The 24,591-nt window shown below is 37.6% G+C and overlaps 4 protein-coding genes across 6 annotated transcripts in view; all 4 read left to right on the plus strand.

Annotated features, from left to right (window-relative positions):
- The first annotated feature begins 6,397 nt into the window (after positions 1–6,397).
- Positions 6,398–9,451, plus strand: LOC309480796 (uncharacterized protein). Its single transcript, XM_082145426.1, has 2 exons — positions 6,398–7,099; positions 9,353–9,451. The coding sequence occupies exons 1-2, from the start codon at positions 6,530–6,532 to the stop codon at positions 9,380–9,382; spliced, it is 600 nt and encodes a 199-aa protein (XP_082001552.1). The 5' UTR covers positions 6,398–6,529; the 3' UTR covers positions 9,383–9,451.
- Positions 9,381–16,580, plus strand: LOC309480791 (phosphatidylinositol 4,5-bisphosphate 3-kinase catalytic subunit gamma isoform). 2 transcript variants are annotated; one of them, XM_082145418.1, is made up of 11 exons: positions 9,383–9,501; positions 10,701–12,637; positions 12,738–12,803; positions 12,948–13,173; positions 13,251–13,345; positions 13,802–13,957; positions 14,029–14,119; positions 14,339–14,469; positions 14,609–14,720; positions 15,063–15,220; positions 15,391–16,580. In XM_082145418.1, exons 2-11 carry the CDS (start codon positions 10,706–10,708, stop codon positions 15,646–15,648), a joined length of 3,225 nt encoding a protein of 1,074 aa, XP_082001544.1. In that variant the 5' UTR covers positions 9,383–9,501; positions 10,701–10,705; the 3' UTR covers positions 15,649–16,580. The 2 variants fall into 2 exon arrangements, with proteins under 2 accessions (XP_082001545.1, XP_082001544.1); XM_082145419.1 differs by lacking the exons at positions 15,063–15,220; positions 15,391–16,580 and adding an exon at positions 14,797–15,056 and having other exon boundaries at positions 9,381–9,501.
- Positions 16,581–19,845: 3,265 nt separating this feature from the next.
- On the plus strand, positions 19,846–22,927 carry LOC309480799 (uncharacterized protein). 2 transcript variants are annotated; one of them, XM_082145434.1, is made up of 5 exons: positions 19,846–20,355; positions 20,437–20,517; positions 20,644–20,741; positions 21,125–21,225; positions 21,359–22,927. In XM_082145434.1, exons 2-5 carry the CDS (start codon positions 20,438–20,440, stop codon positions 21,527–21,529), a joined length of 450 nt encoding a protein of 149 aa, XP_082001560.1. In that variant the 5' UTR covers positions 19,846–20,355; position 20,437; the 3' UTR covers positions 21,530–22,927. The 2 variants fall into 2 exon arrangements, with proteins under 2 accessions (XP_082001560.1, XP_082001559.1); XM_082145433.1 differs by lacking the exon at positions 19,846–20,355 and having other exon boundaries at positions 20,385–20,517.
- A 298-nt stretch (positions 22,928–23,225) lies between these two features.
- Positions 23,226–24,591, plus strand: part of lamb2l (laminin, beta 2-like) — a 40,551-nt gene continuing 39,185 nt past the window's right edge. The window contains exon 1 of the mRNA XM_082145408.1: positions 23,226–23,347. The gene's annotated coding sequence lies outside the window, so the exon portion shown is untranslated. The remainder of the gene's footprint in view (positions 23,348–24,591) is intronic.

Here is a 24,591-nt window from a genome sequence, read left to right on the forward strand (position 1 = left end):
AATGTCGAGTTCCGTAGCCTTGATAGGGAACTCTACAACTACTTTGCAACCAGGCCAGAAGCTTTGGCTCAGTTTGGCTAGCTTACGTTATCTGAAACTAAGGCCACATCCACACGAAGCCAGAGCTTTCCCTATCCGATATTTTTTTTCCCCGTTCAAAAAAAAAATTCCGTAAACACGGCGTCGTCTCAAGAAATATCTGCGTACACACGAAACCGACTCAAAACGATGTAGTATACACATAGACATGTATAGAAAGGCTAGATAGCTTACCGGCGCTGAGAGCCAATGGGACCCGACGACGTCACACGGCGGCCATCTTAGGACAGGTCCGCTCGTCCAGTTATAACATTAAAGTCTATTGTGCATGTAGTGCTGAAATAACTATATTTTGCTCAATTTTCAACCGATTTTCAAACGGCTTGGTGTGTCATAAACGTCAGGGATGCGGCTATTTAACTGCATACTTGTGAAAAATTATAGCCACAAACGGCATCAGCACAAATCATAGCCACGTTAATAAGGTTTGTAATAAACCAAACCGTTTGTAAATCCGTCAAGAATTCAGCAAGTTACGAGCATTTTAGTTGGCGTATGTTTCTCATCTTCCGTCCACAGCAGCAGGGAGCAGCAGCGCAGTCTCCTGACCTAAGATGGCCGCCAAGTGACGACACAGCTGACTCCGCCTTGAGCCATCTAGCCTTTCTATACATGTCTATGAGTATACATGCCAGACCAGTATGTGGCGCTGTAATTCTGCCACAGACATACACTAAAAACGGAGAAGAAGACTTAAAGCATGCGCATAAACCTTGCGCGCTGTAGACTATGGCTGTATACAACAATAATAATAGGCACAGTAGCTTCTTTTTTTCTTTTCTTTTTTAATCAAGAACTTTGTTGAACAATATGAAAAACCATAAATGTAGTTGCTGTGACTTAACGGTGTCTGACTAGTTGACACTTGGTGTGATGACATCATCATTTCACAAAATGTACGGATTGGCCGTACACACGAAAACGCAAGGGCGGCGTTTTCAGATTTATCCACCTTGGGACCCGGTTTAAAAAAATAGCGGTTTCAGTCTCCGAAAACGCCGGATCCGTGTGGACGAAACGCCAATACGATAAAAAATGTATACGTATACAGCGAAACGCGTCTCCGTGTGGACGGGCCCTAAGGGAAATGTTAGTGTATGGGAAGGAATGAAGATGTATTTCTTCATTTTATTTTAAGTTATATATTATACTGTATTAATAGTATTTCTAGTTACATTAAGGCTACATGTATTAAAGCAGAGTGCTCACTCACAACACAAAACACATTTCATAAGCTGGGGCTCGTGTTGTTTGAAGACGTGAGAGTGCGCGCGCGCGGCCAGGGCTCACTCTCGTGATTATAATATATCAGCGCACATACACACTGTGAAGTCATTTCTAATTTGCAAACGTTTTTTAGAGAAATGAAAACAGGTCGCACTATAACCATTATTTGCACTCGCACAAATGCTCCCAAATATATTTTAAGGTCGCACAGATTAAATTTCAGGAGCATATGCGACCAAAATGGTCGCAATTTCGAGCCTTGATACTGCTGTGATATAATGGTAAAAATGAATTTTAACCACTGATTCTTCACATGCTCGTCCTTGGGCAGTTAAAAAAAAAAAAAAAAAAAATAAAAAAAAAAAAAAAACCACTTTACCTTCACATTGTAGAGCACAGTGTCTTCTCGACATGATGTTGTCCAGCAGAGGTGGAAAGTCCAGGTTCAGAAAGTAAAAGTCCTCCTTAGTATTTTGTTCCAATCACCTGGATTTGCTAATTAGCACAGTTTTTCAGCCAGGAGATACTAGCTAATTAGAACTAATTAGTGAAATCAGCTGGTTAAGTTCATGGGTGGAATAAACATATGGCAGGACTTTTACTTTCTGACCCCTGGACTTTCCACCTCTGTTGTCCAGTATCCACAGGAATCAGCTGCAGTGTTTGAGGGGTTATGTTTCGTCTTGACGTCACAACGAAAAACGATTCATATCATTGACTCAGAGTCGACTCTTACTTTTGAAAGACAATATCTTTATATACGGTGCACTTTGCAGGATGTTTTCATTCACTTAGAGGTATAACACACTACATGAAACTGAATTTTCAAAAATCCATAATAGGGGCACTTTAATTTTCCTTGCTTTTATTTTGTGATTATTTTAATTCCTCAATGTGTAAAGCACTTTGAATGGCCAAAGTGTATGAAATGTGCTATATAAATAAAACTGCCTTGCCTAATGTTGCCTCACAATAAATAAATAAAATGGATGTAATTGATTGTGACAGTGAATAAAGAATATGCTGATGTACATGGACTCAAGTCACTTTTTTTGGAATTTATTAAATTCAATAGCATTCATGTAAAATATAAATAATAAAATAGTGTAAAATAAATTACAGTAAAATTACTGTTTTATACTGTAAAAATAAGTAACAGTAAGGGCATCATACTGTAAAATGAAATTGCATTAAGGGAATCATAGGCTACTGTAAAATTAAATTGCAGTAAGGGCTTCATACCGTAAAACACATTTACAGGTAAGGTACTGTAAAGGGGAACTTACAGTCACTTACTGGCAATAGTGCTGCCAGTAAATAACCGCAAAAATACAATAAAATGTCTAACAGTGTAACATTTGTAACGGTTTGAATACATGATTCAAGGACTCAATTATAAAGATGTCACTTGTTTCATTACTAGATGAATCAGCGTTTTTGAACAAATCTTTTGAATGAATGATTCAATGACAAGTAAATTTTTTTTAACAGTCACTTGTGTCCACCTACTGGTGTAACAATGTAATGATACAATCTTTATTTGAAGCATCAAGTTACTTTCAAAAGGTGATTTGCTCTTATTTTGTTCACTTCTGTTTGAGATGGGGGAACTGGTTGTCCCCCTCGATTGCAAGGCTGTAGTTTGGGTTTGAACATTGGGGGGTTAAAGTGTGAACTGTTTAAATTAGGTTACCAGAAAATGCTCCCTCATGAGGTTTATTTATTTGTTTTTTGCTTTATTTTTGCAAAATCATTGCAACCCACACATGCAAAGTTGGTTGATAACCATAAAAGTGCCATGGGAAGTCAAATTATCATTGCTTAATTTTCAAAATGTGCTCTTTTTTTTGTTATACTGTCATTAAATTGGATTATCTTTTATTTTCCCAATAGGCATATCTTTCATATTAGCAGAACACATTTTACACATGAGGAAAACCAATTGTTTAGTCAATAATTCAAGAAGGTCCATACTTTAAAGCTCTTGATTCTTGTGATTTTTTTAATAGGCTATAGCATTTGTTACAATAAGGATATAATTACAGGTAGACTATTGATGGCTCACATTTGAACTTTTTTTAAAAAGTCTGTTCCCTTAACAGATTATTTATTATAATTTCTACAACAAGTTAACTTGATAACTTATAGTAAAGGTGGTCGTGACTCGTGAGAAGTTGAAAAAAGCTTGCAGGAGGATTTTTCCCCCTCGTTTCATCAGTCTTTTTAGTGGCTGTTTAAGATCATGTTTGACTTTCTCCACAGCGTTTTACTACATTCTCAATAGAATTAAAAATGGGTTGTACATTTTATCGACGGCTCGCGCAAATCTTATCACACTTTTGGATCGCGCAATCGCGCACCACTCATGCTTATAAAGGCTCCGATTGCGCGGTGTAGGCCTATACATTTAATTAATAGCCTGATTTTATGTTTCGGTCAGAGCAACATGCGAGAAGTGCCGGCACGCAAGAAAAAGTGAGGGTATACTACAGCTTCAAATATAGTAGCCTACTGCGATACCGCTGCGTACCGGCCCACCTCAAGCACTGCGTAAGATCGCGTGGGTGTTTGGAACCAGATCGCGATATTTTAAAGATTAATTATGCAATTTAATTGAGCTATGTTTTTGTGCTGAACTCGTATCGCTTTTGTAGTCTATTGAGAGAATAACATAGAAATCCCTTCATTTCCCTATTTTTTTTATTTTCCCTGGACTCCGTCACCCCGCGTAACCCCCCATTTCCAGGCCTATATGATATCAGCCAGAGAGCGACTTGGAAATAATAAGTGTTTTTCTTTGGTTGGCAATGGCAATTCAGTCTGTATTTTTCTCTTCGCAAGACACTTATTGAGTATAGGCCTAATGAATTCATCAAGCTTGCACCATTGCAAGGAGAGAAAAAAACCCAGCACTCTTGAAAAAACACGAAGTTTAGGCTAAATAGTTATTGACTGTCATGAGCATTGACTAATGTGTCACCTTGCTTAGCACTCACGGAAATAGAGGTTGAATAAAGATGTGATTATATTTGGTAAAAAAAAAAAAAGCTTTTTTGCAAGAGATACACAAATGCATTCGAAAATGCATCAGTGGTTTATGCAACAGTTGTGGGGTATATAGGCCTATATGTCTGAAGCTATTTTACCCTTACAAACACCCACAGTCCATTACAATGAATAACAAAACATTAAAATACTTAGACCTATAGGGCTATTTATTTTATTTTACTAGGTCAGAAAGGAATTATCCATGATTATTACAATCCATTCTTTTTTTTCTTTTTTTTTTGTAGTTTATTTTGAACATGTAAATAAAAATATATATACAGACATGCATACATATATAAAATTAAAATTAAAATAACAGCTAAATAAAGTAATGTATCTCAGCACAATCTTCCAAAAATGATTTTAAGTAATTCAAATTTGAAATTCCCATGTTCAAAAAGGAGTAGGAAGAAGTTCATAACAAACCTTTCTCTATTTTTATCCTTTAGTTAAATACAAAACAATTTGATGCTTCTCTTATACATACATCTTTACATACACCGTATATCTACCTACCTACTGTTCACATAAACCCATGCATTCACATACAGATGCATACATGCATACACACACATTCCCATTTTTTTCTTTTCTTTTTTTCCCTTTTCTACTTTCTTTTCCATCTATCTTCTTCATTTCCATCTATCTATAGCAAAGCAAAAAACACCTCCATACTAGACTTAATATGTAGACCAATTAACCTGTGTACAATACTATAACCTTGAGTCCTTTTCGTATTCATTTAATATATTCAGTTTAAATAGTCTTTTAAAATTACTCATTGTTGTACATGATTTCATCTCTTCACTGCAGCTGTTCCATACATTAACTCCTTTGGTTGTGATGCAGTGATATATTTAGAATTTGTTCTTATAAGTTTCTTTTTAAATACAAATATTCCTCTTAAGTGATGTTTGCTCTCTCTCATTTGAAACAACCCTCGAATACTGTTCGATAGCTGTTGATTTATTTATTTTATACATAATTTGTGCAGTTTTGAAGTCAACAATATCTCTGAATTTTAGCTTTTAATTTAATAAACAGTGGAGTAGTTGGTGCTCTATAGGTGGTTTTATTTACAATTCTTAAGGCTCTCTTTTGAAGAATAAATATTGGTTCAGTGTTTCCCCATACCTCCAAACAGTAAGTAATGTATGGAAGTAATGAAGGAACAATACAACGTGTACAATGTTTGTTGATTTAATAGGTAATTGATTTAATACAATATAGCAATTGATTTGGATATTTTAGCCTTGATATAATGTATATGTGGCTTCCAACATAATTTTTCATTGATTATTACTACCAGAAATGTAAGTTCTTTTACTCTTTCTATTTCAATATCATTTATCATAAGCTTTTTGTTGTGGCACGATTACCAAAAATTATAAATTTAGTTTTACTTAAGTTCAGTGTTAGTTTATTTGCATCAAACCAGCTCTTCATCTTTTGTAATTCATTTCCCACTGTATCCAAGAGTTATTCTAATAGGCTCTTCAGGGTTAAAAAAAATGAGTTTGAACGGTTAACTTACAATGCAGTCAAGGCAAACTCTTTCTACTGGTTATTTTTACGACAGATATGTCTATTTGAATGAATTTAAGCTCCACCTTTTATTTACTGCCCACATATGTTATGTAAAATCACATGTAGACGCAACAAACGCGATCTTCAGCCACAGAGTTGTCAAAATCCCGAAGCTGCCATAAATGCTCTCGTCCTCGTCCCGATGCGTTTCACACGTGCTTTACCATTTATCATGTTATGGGCTGCAGACTGCGCGTGTCCGACTCCAAACCAGGATGCGCGCAACATCACTTTAGACACCCTCCAGCTGTTGGACCATGGACGCTGCCTCTTCAAATCCATCCTGCCTTCAGATACAGCTGTGAAGGTACTGGTGTGCGTCTTTGTGGTGATGACCATTATCTCACTTGGTATCAATGGGTGCACTCTGTTTAGTCTCGGCAGTTCAGAAGACTTATCCTGGGAGCCACGCTTTGCCTTGCTGAAAAACCTCATAGTGAGTGATGTCCTACTCATTGTCACCCAAGGTCCAACAGTGATATACTGCCTGTTGCAGAAGACCACGCTGTCGTACGGAGCTTGGTGTGTCACTCAGTTCTTTCTTAACACCGTTTGTGTTTTCTGCACTATGCTTACTATCACCTGCATGGCTCTGGAGCGCTACTTGTACGTGTGCCTGGCCATCTACTACATCAGCATACTAACCACCAAGCGCCTTTACCTCATAGTCGGGCTCACGTGGCTTATTTCAGTGTGTTTATCGGCAATTATCACAGCTTTGCTCAGTTTAGGGCACAATAACTCATTGCTGGGCAAACCCATTACAGGACTCCTTTGTGAGCCGGACACATTGGAGTCCCACCTGGGCTTTCCACGGGCTTCTGCGGTGTTTCGCAAAGTGGTTGGGCTAGTGGTGACGCTGCTTTGCATCTTTTCCTACTCGTTCTCATACCTGCGCATGTATCAGGAGGCGCGCAACGCCGTTCAGCCTTTCCAGCAGGTCAATGTGAGGGCGCGCAAAACCGTAATGTTTTACTGCTCGATGCTGCTGCTTCAGCTGCTCCCCATCTTTCTGAAGATAGCCTCGGATGCTCTGTGGGAACTCGAAGGCAACATGGCCATGATCCAGTCGCTGGATCATCCTGAAGACTGGACTTCAGCTGGGACCCTCCACATCATGCTGCTGGTGATGCTTCAGGTGCCTCCTTGCATTAATCCACTCGTTTACGGTCTGCGCAACAGGGAGGTGAGGGAAGTTCTGCCCAGGCTGCTGTGGTGGAGGAGGGAGAATCGCTGAGTGAGCCCGGGATTAAAGCCATGCAGGTCGTTTCATCTTTTCCTGCGAGATGTTTCAGGGAATTTTCAGTCTACATTCAGTGGCAGGCAACATTCTGAAGGAAGATGGATAGATGTCATGTATATGTATTGTTGTGAATGTTTATTGTGAGATTATAATAACGCACAATGCAACAATTTAATGCAAAATGCTTTGAATGCAAAACAGTAAATCTGACTCAGATTTAATGTGCCTTTTGTTCACATAAAACATGCCTAGTTTCTAGGTAAATAACACTTTACATTAAGGTTCAGTTTGTTAATATTAGTTAATGCATTAGGTATCAGGAACAAACAATGAGCAAAAATTCATAATCTTTTTTTTTTTTTACTTATAAAAATGTGTTAGATAATCAGCTTTAACGAATGAAAATTCTGTAAAATTGAGGCTTATTGTAAAGTAGGCCTTTCACCTTATATATTTAAATACTGTATATCATTGATTGTTTAGTATTATGAGAAATAAATTAAAATAGCTTCTCAAAGTCTGTGAATTTTACAGATGGTTTTAAAATGTTTAAATTACAAATCAGCTTTGAGCAGATGGTATATAACCATGACAAGGTACAACATATACTTAAAGTTAAATATAATCATGATCACACTCTTAAAATAGGATCTGAAGGGACACAGTATAACACCCCTAATACTTGCAGAAGGATGCATATACTGTAACTAATTAGGTATAGCATAAATGAGGAAAGGTGATAGTTATAATTAGTTATAATCACCAATATAACAGTTATCAGGTATATAATGGCAGCTGTGGCAGAGACTTTTACTTCATAAATGAACACAATATATTATATAGCCTACAATATATTACATTTTATTTATTTATATGAATGTATGTGTATTTATATGTATGGATTTATTTATTTATATTAATTTGTGTATGTATATGTACAGTATTTATTTGTTTATATTTATTGTGACAAAATATGACTCGAGTCAAGTTCAATGTTGCCATCTATGAAAAAAGCTTAATTATGCATTATGAATACATTGTTGATTCTTTCAGCTTTAAATTTGAGTAGAAATGAAAAGGTATACTATTATCATTTGGTGCAAAGTAATAAATGTATGTGATGCAACTTCATAATCTTATTAAAATACATCAGAAGTCTACAGTTCTAGTTCCTGTGCTTAATAAACTGTTGGAAATGGTGTCCAAATCCATTTTTTGGATGCTGCTTCTTTTGTGATCTGGATTTTAAGATAAAATGGATAATTGTCCATATATTATTGGTGGCTGATGGCTAATAAACCTGCTAAAAACCACCAACTGAAAAAAGGAACCTGTGAAAATCACAAAGACATCATATAGCGTGTGGAATCTTCTGCCGTAACCGCATAGCAAGGTTTAAATAAATACATTTGTACTCCAAGCACCACCCACATTTTCTTCAGAAATGTAAAAGTTTTAATTTGATCTACTGGAACATTTGATAATTGTCATTATTTACTGTGTCCACAGCCTGTACAGCAACATGTTGACATTTTAATATTTGACACTTTTTAAAACCTGCAAGTTTTTGCAATAAAATTGCAATAAATCAAATTTATATATACTGAAAGTCCATTATCATTCTGGCAAATATGTGAAAACCTAAAGGATAAATCCACATTCTCTTTTTCCTGAATGATTCCTACATACACTACAGAAGCATGCATATAATAGGAAAAATAACAAAAGTGAGCAGCTCATGAAATCTAACTCTTTCATTTAAATGAGAGAGAATAGAGAAACCTTGACCAAAGAATTGCTTTTGCACTTTTCTTTGTAATTTACATCTGGTCTTGCTGACCAACTAGGCTACTATTATTTTATTTGCCCTCTAGTGGATCAAAAGAGTAACATGTCTTTACTATCGAGTCATTGCTCAGTTCAAGCATTTCAGATGCGGTTTAAAGCCCCCCTTTTAATGATAAGAGTTCTTGACAAACACTTGAACTAATATTTAAGTTTTGGTTAATGCACAGATAGATGGTATATGTCATAATTACTATACATAAAAATAATTTTGGGACAAAAATCATGGGATATCCATTCTTAATTAAATTAAATCAACAAGAGAAAACAAGTCTGAAATGATTAAAACTTTCTTCCTCTCAGGTGCATAAAGACAAAGGAATGAGGAAGTGATGAGTCGTTGTGCAATCAGTCACTTCACATTGATGCATTGCAGTAAGGGAAATTGGAATTGTTCCTCACACACTCACCACAGAAACTGATCTGAAACCAAAGACACAGAGACTGTATAGGTAAGTGCAATTTTACTGATTCATTATATTTGCAACATAAGTTGACATTTAGTTGGTATTTTTAATATGTTGTAAAACATTTTGTGAGGAATATACAGTACTTACAGATGACTGTTGCTTCTCTTGGCTTGGCTTGGCTTGGAAAATGTTCAAGACTGATACATTCATCTTGAATGGCTGGCAGAACCAGTTTGTTTGTTGCAAAACCTTTGTAGCCATCTTCCTTGTATATATGTGTATATATATATATATATATATATATATATATATATATATATATATATATATATATATATATATAAACGGCCATATATTTAGATTTTTGGTATGATGCTTTTTTTTTCATATCGGTAAATTGACAATATATACTGTGTGTGTGTGTGTGTGTGTGTGTGTGTGTGTGTGTGTGTGTGTGTGTGTGTTGGCAATTTACCAATATTATTATAATTTTTTACATCATACAGAAAATCAACTTTGCTTTTAACAAAAAAAATAATATTTAGCTTCACAAAGATAGGGAAATGCAAGGAGGAAGCAACACTGATATTTACCAGCAACATTGTTGGAATGTAAAATAGTCTCACCAAGACAACAACTGGTTTTAAATATTTTATTTTATGAAAACGTGCTAAAACACATGATCATATTACAGAAGTCACTCTCTTCGAAACCCAGATTTGTTGGTCCCTTTAACTTTCTACAGTAGCTCAATATTGTAACTGCATAGCAAAACACTAAGGGTGTATTCACACCAGGAAAGTCCACTCGTCCAACTCTTCAGCTGGGTCTCTGTATGTTTGTTTGGTCCGCACCCGAGTGTGATTGTTGTATTCACACCTGCCCAAAAGATCTGCACCAAGGGGGGAAATTAACTTGAGTTCGATTCAATCGAACCAAACAAGACAGGTGTGAATACACCCTAAAATCAACTTAAGAAACAGCCCTGGCCTTTGCTCTTTCAAAGCACCTTAGCATCATGACAGAGAGTTTAACAAGTGCAAGCACCACTCCACCATTTTCTTTGAAACAAATGGCTCAACTTACCCCTCATCCCAACTTGGTTGCTAGTTGATATAATTCATTTCTGTACCACAAAAAGCACAAGCCACTCCCTGTTTTGAAAAGACTAACCTTAACACTATTTTAAAATAAAAGTACTTATAGCTGAATATGCTCATGCTAACTCTATTCATTTCCAGCATCCATGGAGAACAAATGGGATGCACACCAGCAACAGGAACCTTGCTCCGATAACAGTCTTGTATTTATTTGTAAGTTACCGACCAGGGAAGGATTCCAGTCACTGGACAGACAGGAACCTGTTCAGATCAAACTCCCAGCACAATGCAGCGTCCATCAGCTTCGTGTGCGCCTGTGTATGCTAGCACAGGAGAATAACCGAATTTCTGAGCCATTTGCACTTCTGGACCCAGAACGATATAGTCTGTTGTACCGCAAGAATGAGGAGTGGTATGAAATTTATGACGACTTTCAGGTTTTGCGAACTCTGGATGCACCCTGGTTTCAGGGTACTGATGGTCTTCAGACTGTCTGCGTCACTGTGTTGGCTCAGAAAACCACCTCTGAGGAGAGAATTCGCTTCCAGGGCATTCTGAACGAACTAATCGGCCATGATTTGGACTCCTCAGACAATAATCGTTTAAGTGAGCTAGGCTATACCCGAAGAAAGTTTGCCACACCGCGAAGGGAAGAACTGAAAAACCGGGATCCTATTGCTTATGCCACTGAACCATGGACAACTTCCACAGTGCTCCCAAATGACCAGCAAGGTCACCTTCAGCGAAAACTCTCAGTGATTCTTTATTATAATAGTTCGAACATTTCCATTAAAACTGATTTGACACATACCCCTAGTGATCTTCTCAAGATCTTCTGGGAATCATTGCCAAAGGGGGACCTGTCATTCGAAAGATGGTCTGTTGATCATGTCCTCAAGGTGTGTGGCAGAGAGGAATTCTTGAATGGAGACTTTAAGCTCTCAGAATATTTGTGGGTCGGGCACTGCCTTAAAAACTCACAGGAGCTTCATCTCTCAGTGGTTGCCGTCTCATCCCTTCCAGATAACACAGTAAGTGGAGAGTACTGGCCTCTGGTGGACAGCCTCACTGGTCTCTCAAACTCTCACGAGGAACTTTCCCTTAAAGGGAAGGAAGTAGAGGACATTGTGATGATTTCTTTGTGGGACTGTGAGAGAAAGTTCAGGGTTAAACTCTTAGGGTTTGACATCCCAGAACTACCAAGTAAGGTGCCACCACTTGTTCATGTGGAAGCCACCATAATATATGGTAGAAAGATTGTGTCATCAGTTTGTTCAACTCGAAAAGAGTTTACAGATGAAGTGCTGTGGAACACCTGGCTGGAATTTGACATTCTGATCAGGGATATCCCTCACGGAGCGAAATTGGGCCTCACAATTAATGCCGGTACCACAGAAGGCACATCAACCAAGGACACAAAGTCGAACTCCTCTAAAGTACAAGATTACCAGAAGGGAAAAGGGCAAGTACTATACTTTGTAAACCTCCAGTTGATTGACCACAGATCCCTTCTTAGCCAAGGTCCACACACTCTGCACATGTGGCCTTTCCCAGAATGGGACGAGGAGGCATTCACTTATGAAGCGGAAAAGCTTTCTACTGCCACTAACCCTGATGTAGCTAAATCAATGGCAATTACCTTCATGCTGGATCGCTACAGCTTTCCTGTTGTCCTGCCGCATGGCAGGAGCTCCTCTTTTAGTGGTACATCTCCTGTCTCGGGCTCTTCAACACTGGACCTTTCAGGAGAATCCAGACTCTCTTCCCCATCCAATGAGGGTCCTGCAACAACACCCTTCACAAAGACAGGTTGCCTTAGGAGGCTCAAAGAAGAAAGTGTCCACTATGCCTCAAATTTACCTCAGTTTCTTCGCACGGTCGACTGGATGATGCCAACTGTGGTCCAGGATGTCCACTGGCTGTTGAGTAACTGGGAGCCTGAGGACATAGAGCTGTTTGTGGCCCTTGAGCTCCTGAGTGTGGATTTTGCCGACACGAAGGTCAGAAGACTGGCAGTTCAAAGATTAGATATCCTATCCAATGATGAGGTACTTAAGTACCTGCTGCAGCTGGTTCAGGTAAATTGTTATAAAAGAATACTGACCTATACAATAATGCAAGTGTCAAAGTAATGAGCCGCCTAAGAGCTCTTTTTATAAAGCATGCTATTTTCTGTAGACCCTTAAAGTCGAGCCATATCATGATAGCTGTCTGGCAAGATTCCTTCTCAAAAGAGCACTAAGGGTGAGTCATATGTTTCCAGCTATGCATACTTCATTAGACAATGTTTTACAGCTTTATAATTTTCACCAATAATACATTACACCATTTCACCTGTCAAAAGATAAAGGTTAACTCTGTGTACTGTTGCCATTTCCTGGAACACAGAGCAGACGGATCGGACACTTCTTTTTCTGGTATTTGCGAAGTGAGGTGGCAGGATGCCCATTTTTCCGCCAGCGTATGGCGGTTATCCTGGAGGCATACCTATTGGGCTGTGGAGAAGCAATGCTGACTGAATTCCAGCGTCAAGTACAAGTCGTCAATTGTCTGCACGATGTGGCTCTAGCAGTAAAGCTGCTCTACCCAGATAGGACAGACCTTCCATCAACAGGTAAAGTTCAAACAACTGTGCCCTCAGTACTATTTGTGTTTTATATATTCATCTACATTATCATGTATGTGTGTCAGCTCCTCAGAAGCTGCAGGAGTTATTGGAGGAGTGCAATTTACCTTCTGACTTCCAGGTGCCTTTTGATCCTCGTGTCAGAGCAGGAAGTATCATAGTGAGTTGATCTATAGATATAGTTTCCAGGATATGCTTGAATATTAAAATGTTATCAGATTGTTTATATAGCATACTTATAGCAAACATAAGCTTCTCTGTGTTGGGGGTTTGATTTACTCCCAACCAAACTGCAACTTGTTCCCAACATAAACTGTTTGTAGGCCTTCATAAACTGATTTGGAAAAAAAAGTAGCCCTTAAATACATAGTATACCGTCTAATTATTCATTCATCCTCATGCCGTTCCAAACATGTACAACACAATAACATATTTTGAAAATTATTTTTATTGTTTGGATAAAACCAGTTGACACATTATTCAAAATGTCTTAATTTGTGTTTGTCTGAAAAAAGAAAGTCATACAAGTTTGAAATGACATGAGGGTGAGTAAAGGACGACATCATTTTCATTTTTGGGTGAACTATCACTTTAACTCAAACTATGCTTCACACAGCTGAAAGACTGTAAGGTGATGGCCTCGAAGAAAAAGCCACTCTGGCTTGAGTTCTCCTGCATAAAGTCAGAAGCTCCAGACTCTCCAGACCCTCCTACTGTCGGCATCATCTTTAAGCATGGAGATGACCTCCGACAGGACATGCTCATTATCCAGGTAAACTAGCAACTATTCAAAAATAACTGACTGATTTCACTAGCAACTTAAAACAAAATTTTGTTTTTCAGACTCTCAAGGTCATGGACTCAATTTGGCAAGAAAAGGGTTTAGACTTAAACCTGGTGCCTTATGGATGCATTTCAACAGGATATAACATAGGTAATGCTCAGTCTTACTCTTGTTCTTATAATAGCAGTAAATTCCCCAGTGAAAGCACTTAAAAAAATTAACAAATATTGACATTAAAGCAAAGCACATATACAGTATAATAAAAAATGTAAAAAAAAATGTTTTACAGCACTCAGGGATACTTGACCAACAAACTGATCAAGTGACTGTTGTCTCTGACATTTAGCTCTATATCTGTCTTTGACACAGGAATGATTGAGATTGTGCGAAATGCGATCACTATTGCCTCAGTTCAGAAGAGTCAAGGAGGTATGGCAGGAGCTTTCAAAAACAATGCCTTGTATGACTGGCTTCAGAGGAAGTGCCCATTCCAGGAAAAAGTAAGCAGATTGTACTAATACTATCTCATGTGAGCCACCCACTCTCAGTCAGCTGCTTTCCAACAGATCTGAGATGTCTCGTCTGATTAGCATATATCTGATGATTCTCTTCCTTATGTCTTATACTTTGGTGCAACAGCACTTTCAAGCTATGGAGAAGTTTGTGAACTCGTGTGCCGGCTACTGTGTGGCCACATATGTGCTGGGTATAGGTGATCGGCACAACGACAACATTATGATCACTGATCAAGGTAAAAGAACAAGTTCATTTTTTTTTTTTTAAAGCCATTTTGCATGTCAGTTTTTTTTTTTTTTTTTTTTGGGCAGAACCAGTAAACTATGCAGACAAACATATTACAAGAAAATGATCTATGAAATACTTCAGTCATGATCTTGTTACAGCTGGTTACTAAAATATAATGCATGCCATATTTGACATCTGCCATTCATCCAAAATGCCTAGAGTATTCTAGAATTTTTTTTAGAGAGATTTCAATAGCACAGAACATGAGCATGAATAGATGTACTAGTGTTTTACTAATGAATGTGTCTACAGAGAATCTAACAAATATTAAGTCTTCTGTTCTTCTCAGGCAACTTGTTTCACATTGATTTTGGCCACATCTTGGGCAACACTAAAAGCTTCATGGGGGTGAACAGAGAAAGGGTGCCCTTTGTCCTCACCCCTGACTTCCTGTACGTTATGGGCAGGGTGAAAGGCCGTCCCAGCCTTTACTTCAAGAGATTTATGGTATGTTCTTCTGCACTGTCAAAATCTTCTCAGTGTTACAATGTTCTATCTGGATTAGTGACAGAGTAACAAGTAAAAAAATATAAAAAATTGTATGTTCAATCTCGCAGACACGTGATTTGAACAAGTCAACAAAATGCTACAGCCTCAAGTATCTGTTCTTTCTCTAGGACACCTGTATCAATGCCTATCTATCCCTCCGGTCTCAGTCTCGCCTTCTTATCACGCTCTTCTCTCTAATGCTTCTCACGGGAATCCCTGAGCTCAGCATGTCACAGGACATGCTCTACCTACGTACTGCACTGCAGCAGGATCAAGGGGAGGACGAGGCTCGGAATCACTTCCTGCAGCAGATTGCACTTTGCGAGCAGAAAGGTTGGACTGTGCAGGCAAACTGGTGGTTTCACTTGATGGCAGGCATTAAATAGAAAAAATGAGGAACTATGTACCTTTCTGACAGATAATGTAAGTTAGTAAAGAGAATGTGTCTGCATGCTACAATTCAACTTAAAGGCACAGTTCACCCAAAAATGAGATTTTGATTATGTCATTTACTCACCTTTATGTCATTCCAAACTTGATTTTGCTGATTTTATTTTCTACACTGAACACAAGGAGATGTTAGTCAGGAAGTTCATGCTGCTGTCCAGGCAGGTGTCAAATTTCTAAAAGGACAAAAAAAGCAAGCACCATTGGTCCATTTGAATTCTGCACTATTACAAGTCTTCAGGAGCCATACTTATGTAAAGAATAGACTGAAATTTAAGTTGTTACTTACTGAAAATCTTTCCCCCTGCTGAAGGTCTCAAAAATCATTTATGCAACTTAAAGGGATTGTTCACCCCAAAATGAAAATTCTGTCATCAATTACTCACCCTCAAGTTGTTCCAAACCTGGAGATTCTTTCTTCTGCTGAAAACAAAAGAATATATTTAGAGGAATATGGGCAATCAAACAGATGATGGGCCCCATTGACTTCCATAGTAGAAAAAAATACAATGGAAGTCAGTGGGGCACATCAAAATGTCTGGTGACCAACATCTTTCAAAATATCTTCTTTTGTGTTCAACAGAAGAAAGAAATTCATACAGGTTTGGAACAACATGAGGGTGAGTAAATGATCTTTTGAACTATTCCTTTAACTGCACAAATTCAGATTTGGCACATTAATGTATGGAAAAACCAGACTAAATATTCTCTTGTTTTTCCATGGAAGGAAGAAATTTAGGAAGGTTTGTAACAATGTGAGGGTGAATTTTCAACTTTGGGTGAACTATCCTTTTATATTTAACATCTTATCATGAAAATTACATGGAGAAAAATGTTGTGTTCAAAATAAACAACAAATCTTTGTTTGCTACATGTTATTTTTTCCCATTCAACAATTATCAAAGAACCTGTGTCACAAATCACAGATACATTTAGACCATCTTCAGTGTTAGAAAGACCATCAGTGTATCATGACAATGCTGTAATAATAAGACTGACACACCAAGAAAAAGACTGCGCAGGTAGACAGCGTAACCACATGCTCTCATATGAGTTCCATTCTGCTATTTATAGTCGTTGCCTTTAGAGGGCACCCTGGCCCATATTCACCTCACATGCACTGGGTCACGAGACAACAGACCTAAAACACGTTGCTTGTTAACAATAGACTCTGAGATAAAACAGTTTTAGTTCATTAACAGTATTAAAAGTGCAACATAAAAATGTGAAATTCTCCCCATAAAGGCTGTTTTGTGGTATTGCTATGGCTGTTGGTGAGGGTAGGGAGAGAAGGGAGGGGTGTTTGGTGGGTGTAGGGGTGTTTTCAAAGCCAGCAGTTTGGGGGGCATGGGCGGGGGGCTGTCAAGTCTGTCTGAGAGACTGTTTCCAGACAGACAAGCCTCCATGCTTCTCTTAGCTTCTCATCTCTCATCCACTGCATCCTCACATCATGCTGTTCTTCATTCAGTTTTTCCTTTGTTTTTATTCGGTGAGGTATTTTTCTTTTTTTACTCATTTTTAACGACGTTTGTCTTTTAACCACGTTTGTCTTTTAACCACGTTTGCTGTTTAACAGCACCGCAATTCATTGTTTCATTTATTTCACTCTTCCTCGCTTCCTTTTTCTCACTCACTCACTCACTCACTCACACACACACACACACACACGCCAAGACGGCATCACAGTGCTGCTGATGAAAGATGAGCACATGGTCACCCCACACACTGGCTGTGTACCTTTCTTGGGACTGTCCTTTCTTAAGAGATCTACAAGAATTCTTAATCTCTTTTACTGCACTTTATCGAAAGGTAAGACTATTCACAATAGCTTGTAAGTTGACGAATATATATATATATATATATATATATGTATATATATATATATATATATATATATATATATATATATATATATATATATATATAATATGTGTATATACATCAAATACATTGACTTTCTGCTGCAGTTCAAACGTCTTCCCTTAGACCAGATGAGTGTTACGTTGATGATTAATTAATTCTGTCATAAATTAAATACATAACATTATTTAAGTATGTTATATAAAAACATGGTTTTCGTTAACTTAAGCTAATATTTAATGGTTAAATATTCATTGGTTAAAAACAAAATAAATATTGTGACTCAAATAATATGCTAAACACTTGATACCCTACATGACTTTCAGGTCAATTACAGTAATCCATAATCAAAACTTCTGTATTGGTTTACACTAAATCCTCTGTGTGACACCCTAATTTTAAACCCACATGGATTTGTGGTCATATCCCATCGCCATGTGCTCTCCTAGAGGTCACGCCCTCAAAAAAAAAGGCCATGTTTGATCCAGCCTGCTTTTTTATAATTGAGAAGCCCCAGTAATTACTGATGTGGGCGTGCCAGTGGGCAAGTCAGTTCATATCTGTTTGAGTCTTGGTTACTGAGAGCACGTGGAGGACCCAGACAAGCAGCAATGGTTTCCAGTACAGAAAAGAGCATTGACCTAGTTCACGTTAGACAGACCAGCCAGACGAGCCCACAATCTCCCCTCATAATAATAATAATTAATATTAAAGACTTTAAATTTAGTAGCTGAAGCTACATCACATGTAATCTCAAATCAAATATAGCTGCCATGACACAGTAATAATAATAATAATAACAATCAATAATCATTAATAATAATAACATTAAGCATCGCCATTAAAAATGCACCATATTGGATTTGAGAGCTGCTCTCAAGCTGTAGGAGATAAGCAGATTCTTGGTGAATAATAACTTATTTCTCAAAGCTACTGTATGGCACCAGAGGACTTGGAATATAGTGCACGAGTTGTATCAGCTCATTTTAAGGTGCTTTTCTAGTGTTTTTTGGATCTTGACAGCCAATGCCCACTATGTCATTTATGACAAAGAGCATTGTGACAATAATTAAAAAATTCTTTGTTTTGTTTGTGTTCCACTGAAAAATAACACGGGTACGGGTCTGGAACGACATGAGAGCGAGTTAAAAGAAAGAGAATTTTGGGTGAATGGCCCCTTTAAGTGTCTATATCTCAATATATTTGATTGATATTTCAATTTTATGTTTCAAAATGATGTGAAATGTACAAAAGCGTATGATTTTAAAAGCAATTAAAGCTAGCAATTAAAACAAATGTGTGTGTGTGCTGGTTATTTCCCATGTCTCACACAGATCCGCTGTCATGCTGATTCTGGGAGGTCCTCTCTTTTCAGCACTGATGGTCCATGGCTAAGCTGCTATGACACACTGCAGCGTCCTTCAGAGGGGCCCTCCAATTACCACAGAGGCACACGAACCACCAAAAACAATGTGCATGCAATCTATGGAAAGGTCCTCTGGAAGCAATCCATAAATCAGTATGAGTAAATGAGACTAAGACTCTCATTAGAAGACATGCGTTTCAACTGAGTGACATTGGGATTTGATAGGTTTTTCACCTTTTAATGCATTTGCGCTATTTATTTAAAGCTTATTTAATGGTGCCACACCAAAACAGTCCCCCGCTATGCATCTACCTTTTGTAGCGTGACTGATTTCCTCTGGTGTTCAGAGTGGACTGGAGTTTTCTAGCACCATTTGAAATCGGTCGTGCTGAAAGGTATGGCGTCCGCTTCATATGAGCACACCAAAGACCACTTTGTAGCTGGTGAAAAGACAGGAAATGGTTGGGGTGAAGTTAAAAGTTGTAAACCTATAAACCGCTGGAGGGGGTCAGAAATGAACCAAGGGGTTTCTAACACTTAACATTCTAATACTTGAAAATGTATTCTAGCAGAGAAATGACCATGTTAACATATAATGTGCATTATTTAGAGCTTTTGTCAGTGATGTTGATTGATTAAAAGACAATTGTTCCGATTGAGAATTTATTTCAGTACATTGATTCAAAAGTATTTGACATGCTAATTTGTATTTGACAAGTTAATTTCCATTCTAATATTAGATAATCTCAGCCTTATTTTTGGTGCGTTTAAGGTTTTATGCTTTTTTCATTACAATGTTTCATTCAATTATAATAGACAGGCAACTGGAATCTATATGTGGCCACAACTTTCATACAGTATGATTTTATGATTATCAATATGCTATTGATAATTTTGACAGAATGACAGAATTTCTCTTTCATCCTTTACTCTCAGAAAAAAAGGAAGCTGTCACAGGTATGGTACTAAGATACTAATATGCACTTTTTTAGGCACAAAGGTGTATCTTTTGAAAGGGTACCGCCCTTTTGTACCTTTTTTTCTGAGAGTGTTTAACATTACTTTGTCTCGTCAGTTTCCTTCATTTTTCGCTCATCAGCTTTAGGATTAACAGGACGTGTTTGGACCCGCAGGTCTAGAGTCAATCATTAAACACACATCACTTCTGGGCCAACACATACTATCCCACAATCCCTGGACAGCAGAGGCAAGTGTCAGAAGGGATGGGACTCTATTTGTCCTCATTCCTTAGAGGAATCAGGTGCTTTCTGTCACCTGGGTTACCGGATCTCCATGGATGTCACAACCAACCCGCTGCCTGAACTGAGTGGCACGGCTCTCCCCAGATCTGTCTCAATGTGATCTGGAATCAGTCAGCTGGATGTCACTCCTAGTGTACAGGGAGAAAGGCATATCAGAGGTCAGGTAGAGTATTTGATTTCTTTTGTCAAGAAGAAACATCCTCTGTCTGCTCACAGTTGTGCTGTCAAAACGCCTTTAGAATGATGGAACAAAACACGGTGCTGGAAAATAAACGGATCCAGGATGACTGCAATCTAAAATGCAAGCAATACCTCATCAGGTATGTGTTTTTTGGTGGATGGAGTAACGGCTGTACTTGATATACAGTGTGAGTTGAAGAAGCACAGTTTCAGATGATTTATCTGACTGTTTTAACTATTTGATCAGCTGGCAATCTGTCTTTCAGTTTGTTTGATGAATCGACTGCAGAGTATTTCCTCAGCCCTTCCTCTAGTTTAAAAGAAATACCTCCTTGGTTTTCCCAGCTAAAAGACGACATGAAAGGTATTGACATTTTTGTTTCTCCAGTCTTCAGTCACATGATCCTTCAGAAATCGATCTAATATGCTGATTTGATGCTCAAGGAACATTTCTTATTGTTAGATTTATTGTTGAATTATTGTTGTCAGTGTTGAAAACAGTTGTGCAGCTTAATATTTTGTGGAAACTATGATACACTTCATTCAGTATTCTTTGATGAATAGAAAGCTCAGAATAACAGAATTTATTTGAAATAGAAATCTTCAAAATTGTCAAAATTCGAAATTTTTTAGAATAATAACAAATCTTACAGACTTCAAACTTTTTTTTGTAAAAACTGAAGAAGAAGAAAAAAAAAATCGTAAAATGAAACATTTAAGATGATTAAGTGTGGTCTCTGTTATTAGATGACATGAGTGCAGTTGCCCTGTGGGATGCTCTGAGACAACGCACTGCACAGATACTGCAAGATTCAAACACCGAGCCCTCAATGGTGATCACTAATGAGGTCAACTCCAGAGTTTCTCTTACACCCAACTAACACAGTCAACTCTGAAATCTCAAAATGTGTGTCTGAAATCTCAAAATATGTCTTTCCTAAGAGACAACCAGCAACGTTATACTTTGCTCTTCTTCAACAGATTGCAAGAAGGGTAACAGACTGGAAGACACTGATAAAAAAGGACCATCTGATGCATCTAGCAGGGGTGAAACACATGTTCCGCTGTGCTCAGCATAACCAAGCCTTCTCTGCCCTCCTTCTACAACACAATCCTCTTTTTGACTATGGGATAAATAATGGACTGATGTGATTTTTTTCCATAGTGCCAAATCAACCAAATAAGCACATGAGGTGAAACAAATGGGACTATGGAAAGCAGGGATATTACTCAGTTGAGCAATTTAGGACATAGGCAAACAGTACTAACTAAATTACAGCCTTTTTCCAGAACTTATTACATCACTATTATCCCATTTGAGACTTGCCCAGGCTTGATACAGTACATGGGTCAGTTAATGTAGGCTTTGTACTTGCCCATCACTACCATAGGAGGGCAGCAAATTGTAAATTTGTCTTTTAGTCAACTGGTTTTGCTTCAGGACCCAGATTTTACTAAGCCAACACAATATAAAAACAATATTTTAACCTGTAAATATTGTCGTCTAGGTCATATTCTCTTTAACCTTGTGCAGTTATGTTGATATCTATTTTGTTGCATTTAGCATTTTCCCCCTGGGAATCTATCACTTTGGAACGCAACCCACCAGCTGAAACCCACACTAATGCTTCAGATTCGGAAACCCTTAAATTATAGATAACACATTGTTGAATTTAATACATACACTTTGCTCTCTAGATGACCCTTGACCTCTGCTGTTCATGCATCATTCACCTTCTACTCACTGCCCTTATTCTCACGGCTACTATTAGACATGCCTAACTAACCCCTTGATTAGAAAATAACAAATATTTGCTATGGGAACAAATCAGCATGGAACTTTCCAATTTTACTATTATGTAGTGTTGGCATATTTGTATAAAGATCTGAATACACAACTTGTACTTTTCTTTTAAATTTTGCATTACCTTATCTCCCCTGTGCCTCACTCATGTAGGTTATATCTCAGCAAGCCAAGTATCTTCAGGTGTTTAGCCTACAGGTAGAAAGCCCTGAATTTGCAATGCATGAATCCTCTGACTGCAAGTATGCATAATTAATGCATTTATCAATTATACTGAAGCATTAGTTTAACATAGTTTTGAACATAGCATGTTCCTATGTTAAATGTCTCTTAACCTGCATTAAAATGAAAACTAAATGTGTTTAATCTCAGATGGGAAGGTTTGCAATAAACTCAAAGCTGATGTAAGTAACTATCATAACTGAGACAAGTATTTTCTACGAAATCTTACCAGCAAGCGCACACACAAAACATAAAAAATAAAAATAAAAACTACAACACAAAATACTTGATTATTAAATTGACAAAAGATGTAATTGCATAAATCATTCGACTAAATCAACAGTCACTGTACAACACAGGGATAGCCTACCTGCAGACAAATACAGGTGAGAACTGCCTTAAGGCATCAATCTAGTGGAAATGGATTGGAAAATTAAACAACGCCCTCCTTGGAAAATATCCCCTTTGATCATTTCCAAATTATAAAGAACTAAAAAAAAAGAAGAAAAAAAAAAGACATGAAACATGAAATGATCGGCAATTAAATAAGTCATCTCAACAAACTTGTGGCGAATATCAGCCGAATATCGTTTGTTGATAGAGTAAATGACTGTCATATAAGACTCAAACCTTGAAACCGTTTAAATGTCGATAGATCTGGAACATGAACGTGGATTATAGGAATATACTTCGCCTCTTTATATCTGACCACCACACGCCACCCTAAAGTTACAAATGGGTGTAGCCTATACGTTAAACTGTGCATTTGAGGATTATTTAAAACACAAGCCATGACGTCGCAATACAAACACTCTTACCTGTTTATAATCGAGAGCGAGTGAAAACCCGCGCGAGCTCCTCCTTCAGCACTGAAGAACTGTGCATGTGAACAGGTGGACGCGCAGCTCGTGAAAGAAGCGCTGCTGCGAATAAGAGTCAATCCACAGGACCACAGGTAAGACTAAGAGTTAAAGATATCCTGTCTAACTTTGTACTTTGATTGATTTATCGACACTTTTACAGTTTATAATCTTATTTTAAAACGTTTAAAGGTTGCAGTCAAACTCATGTCGAAACTGGGCAGCCAGTTAGTTTATATGAACTTTTCATTTCAAGTAGTCTACAATGCTGCACATTTTCTGTCGTTTCTTTGGTTTTACTAATAAACGTTTCATGTCATGTCACTGAGAGATCTTTATACTAACTACAAAGCATTTAAACGTGTATAATATTTGGGGTAATGTAACGTTCTGCACAGAGGAAATTTGATGCATGATGCAAGTTGAATTTTGGTTTCTAATCGGTTCCCAAACAATTCATGAAGTATCAGAGTGCATGTCATTGATTATAATATAGGGTTAAACTGTAAACAGAATCCTACCCTTGCACTCTTGGGAAAAGGGTGAATTCTTCAGCTTATCACTTATAGAGACCTTCCATGTTGCCAAACATTTTCCTCTCTCTTCTGAATGTAAGAGGAGCTCAAATCACTTTCTTCCTTAAAAGGATAGTTCACTAAAAATTATTTAGGCCTACTAAGTTGTCCCTGTGTCGTTTCCAAATCTGTATGATTTTCCTCTTCTGTGGAACATAAAAGGAGATATTCAAAGAAATGTCTCAGTGTTTGTTTGTCCGTATAATGGAAGTCACCAAAACATTTGGTTACCAACATTCAAAATGTCTTCTTTTGTGTTCTGGTTTTTGGTTGATCTACCCCTTTAACTTTTCAAGTATTCTATTCAATCTTTTCACAGAATGTGTTTGTCACTGCGTGACAGCTGTCATTTGCTTATGAAGTCAGCAGTATTATTGGAGTTGATGAGTGTGATGTCACATAATGATGTAGTGAATGTGATTCTTTCATTTTCATTCTAAAAGTTTAGAAACCACCTCAGACACAATAGTATGGTATTGACCTTGAAGTGACTTGTCTGTATCAGTAAAGACTGATTATTTACACTCTCCTACATTCCCAAAGATCTGCATGTTTTTGCTCTTTTGCAGTGTTTCACATTTCATTTGTCAGAGCTTTCCAATGTGCATGCATGCTCTGATGGTGATTACAGAATTTCTTGGACAGGCACAATTTGTTAAAGTAATGCAATAATCTTTATAAATGAATCTTAAAGGGTTAGTTCACACAAAAATGAAAATTCTGTCATCAATTGCTCTCCCTCATGTCATTCCA

Source organism: Leuciscus leuciscus (genome assembly GCF_965113295.1).
Source record: "Leuciscus leuciscus genome assembly, chromosome: 18".
Lineage (NCBI taxonomy): Eukaryota > Metazoa > Chordata > Actinopteri > Cypriniformes > Leuciscidae > Leuciscus > Leuciscus leuciscus.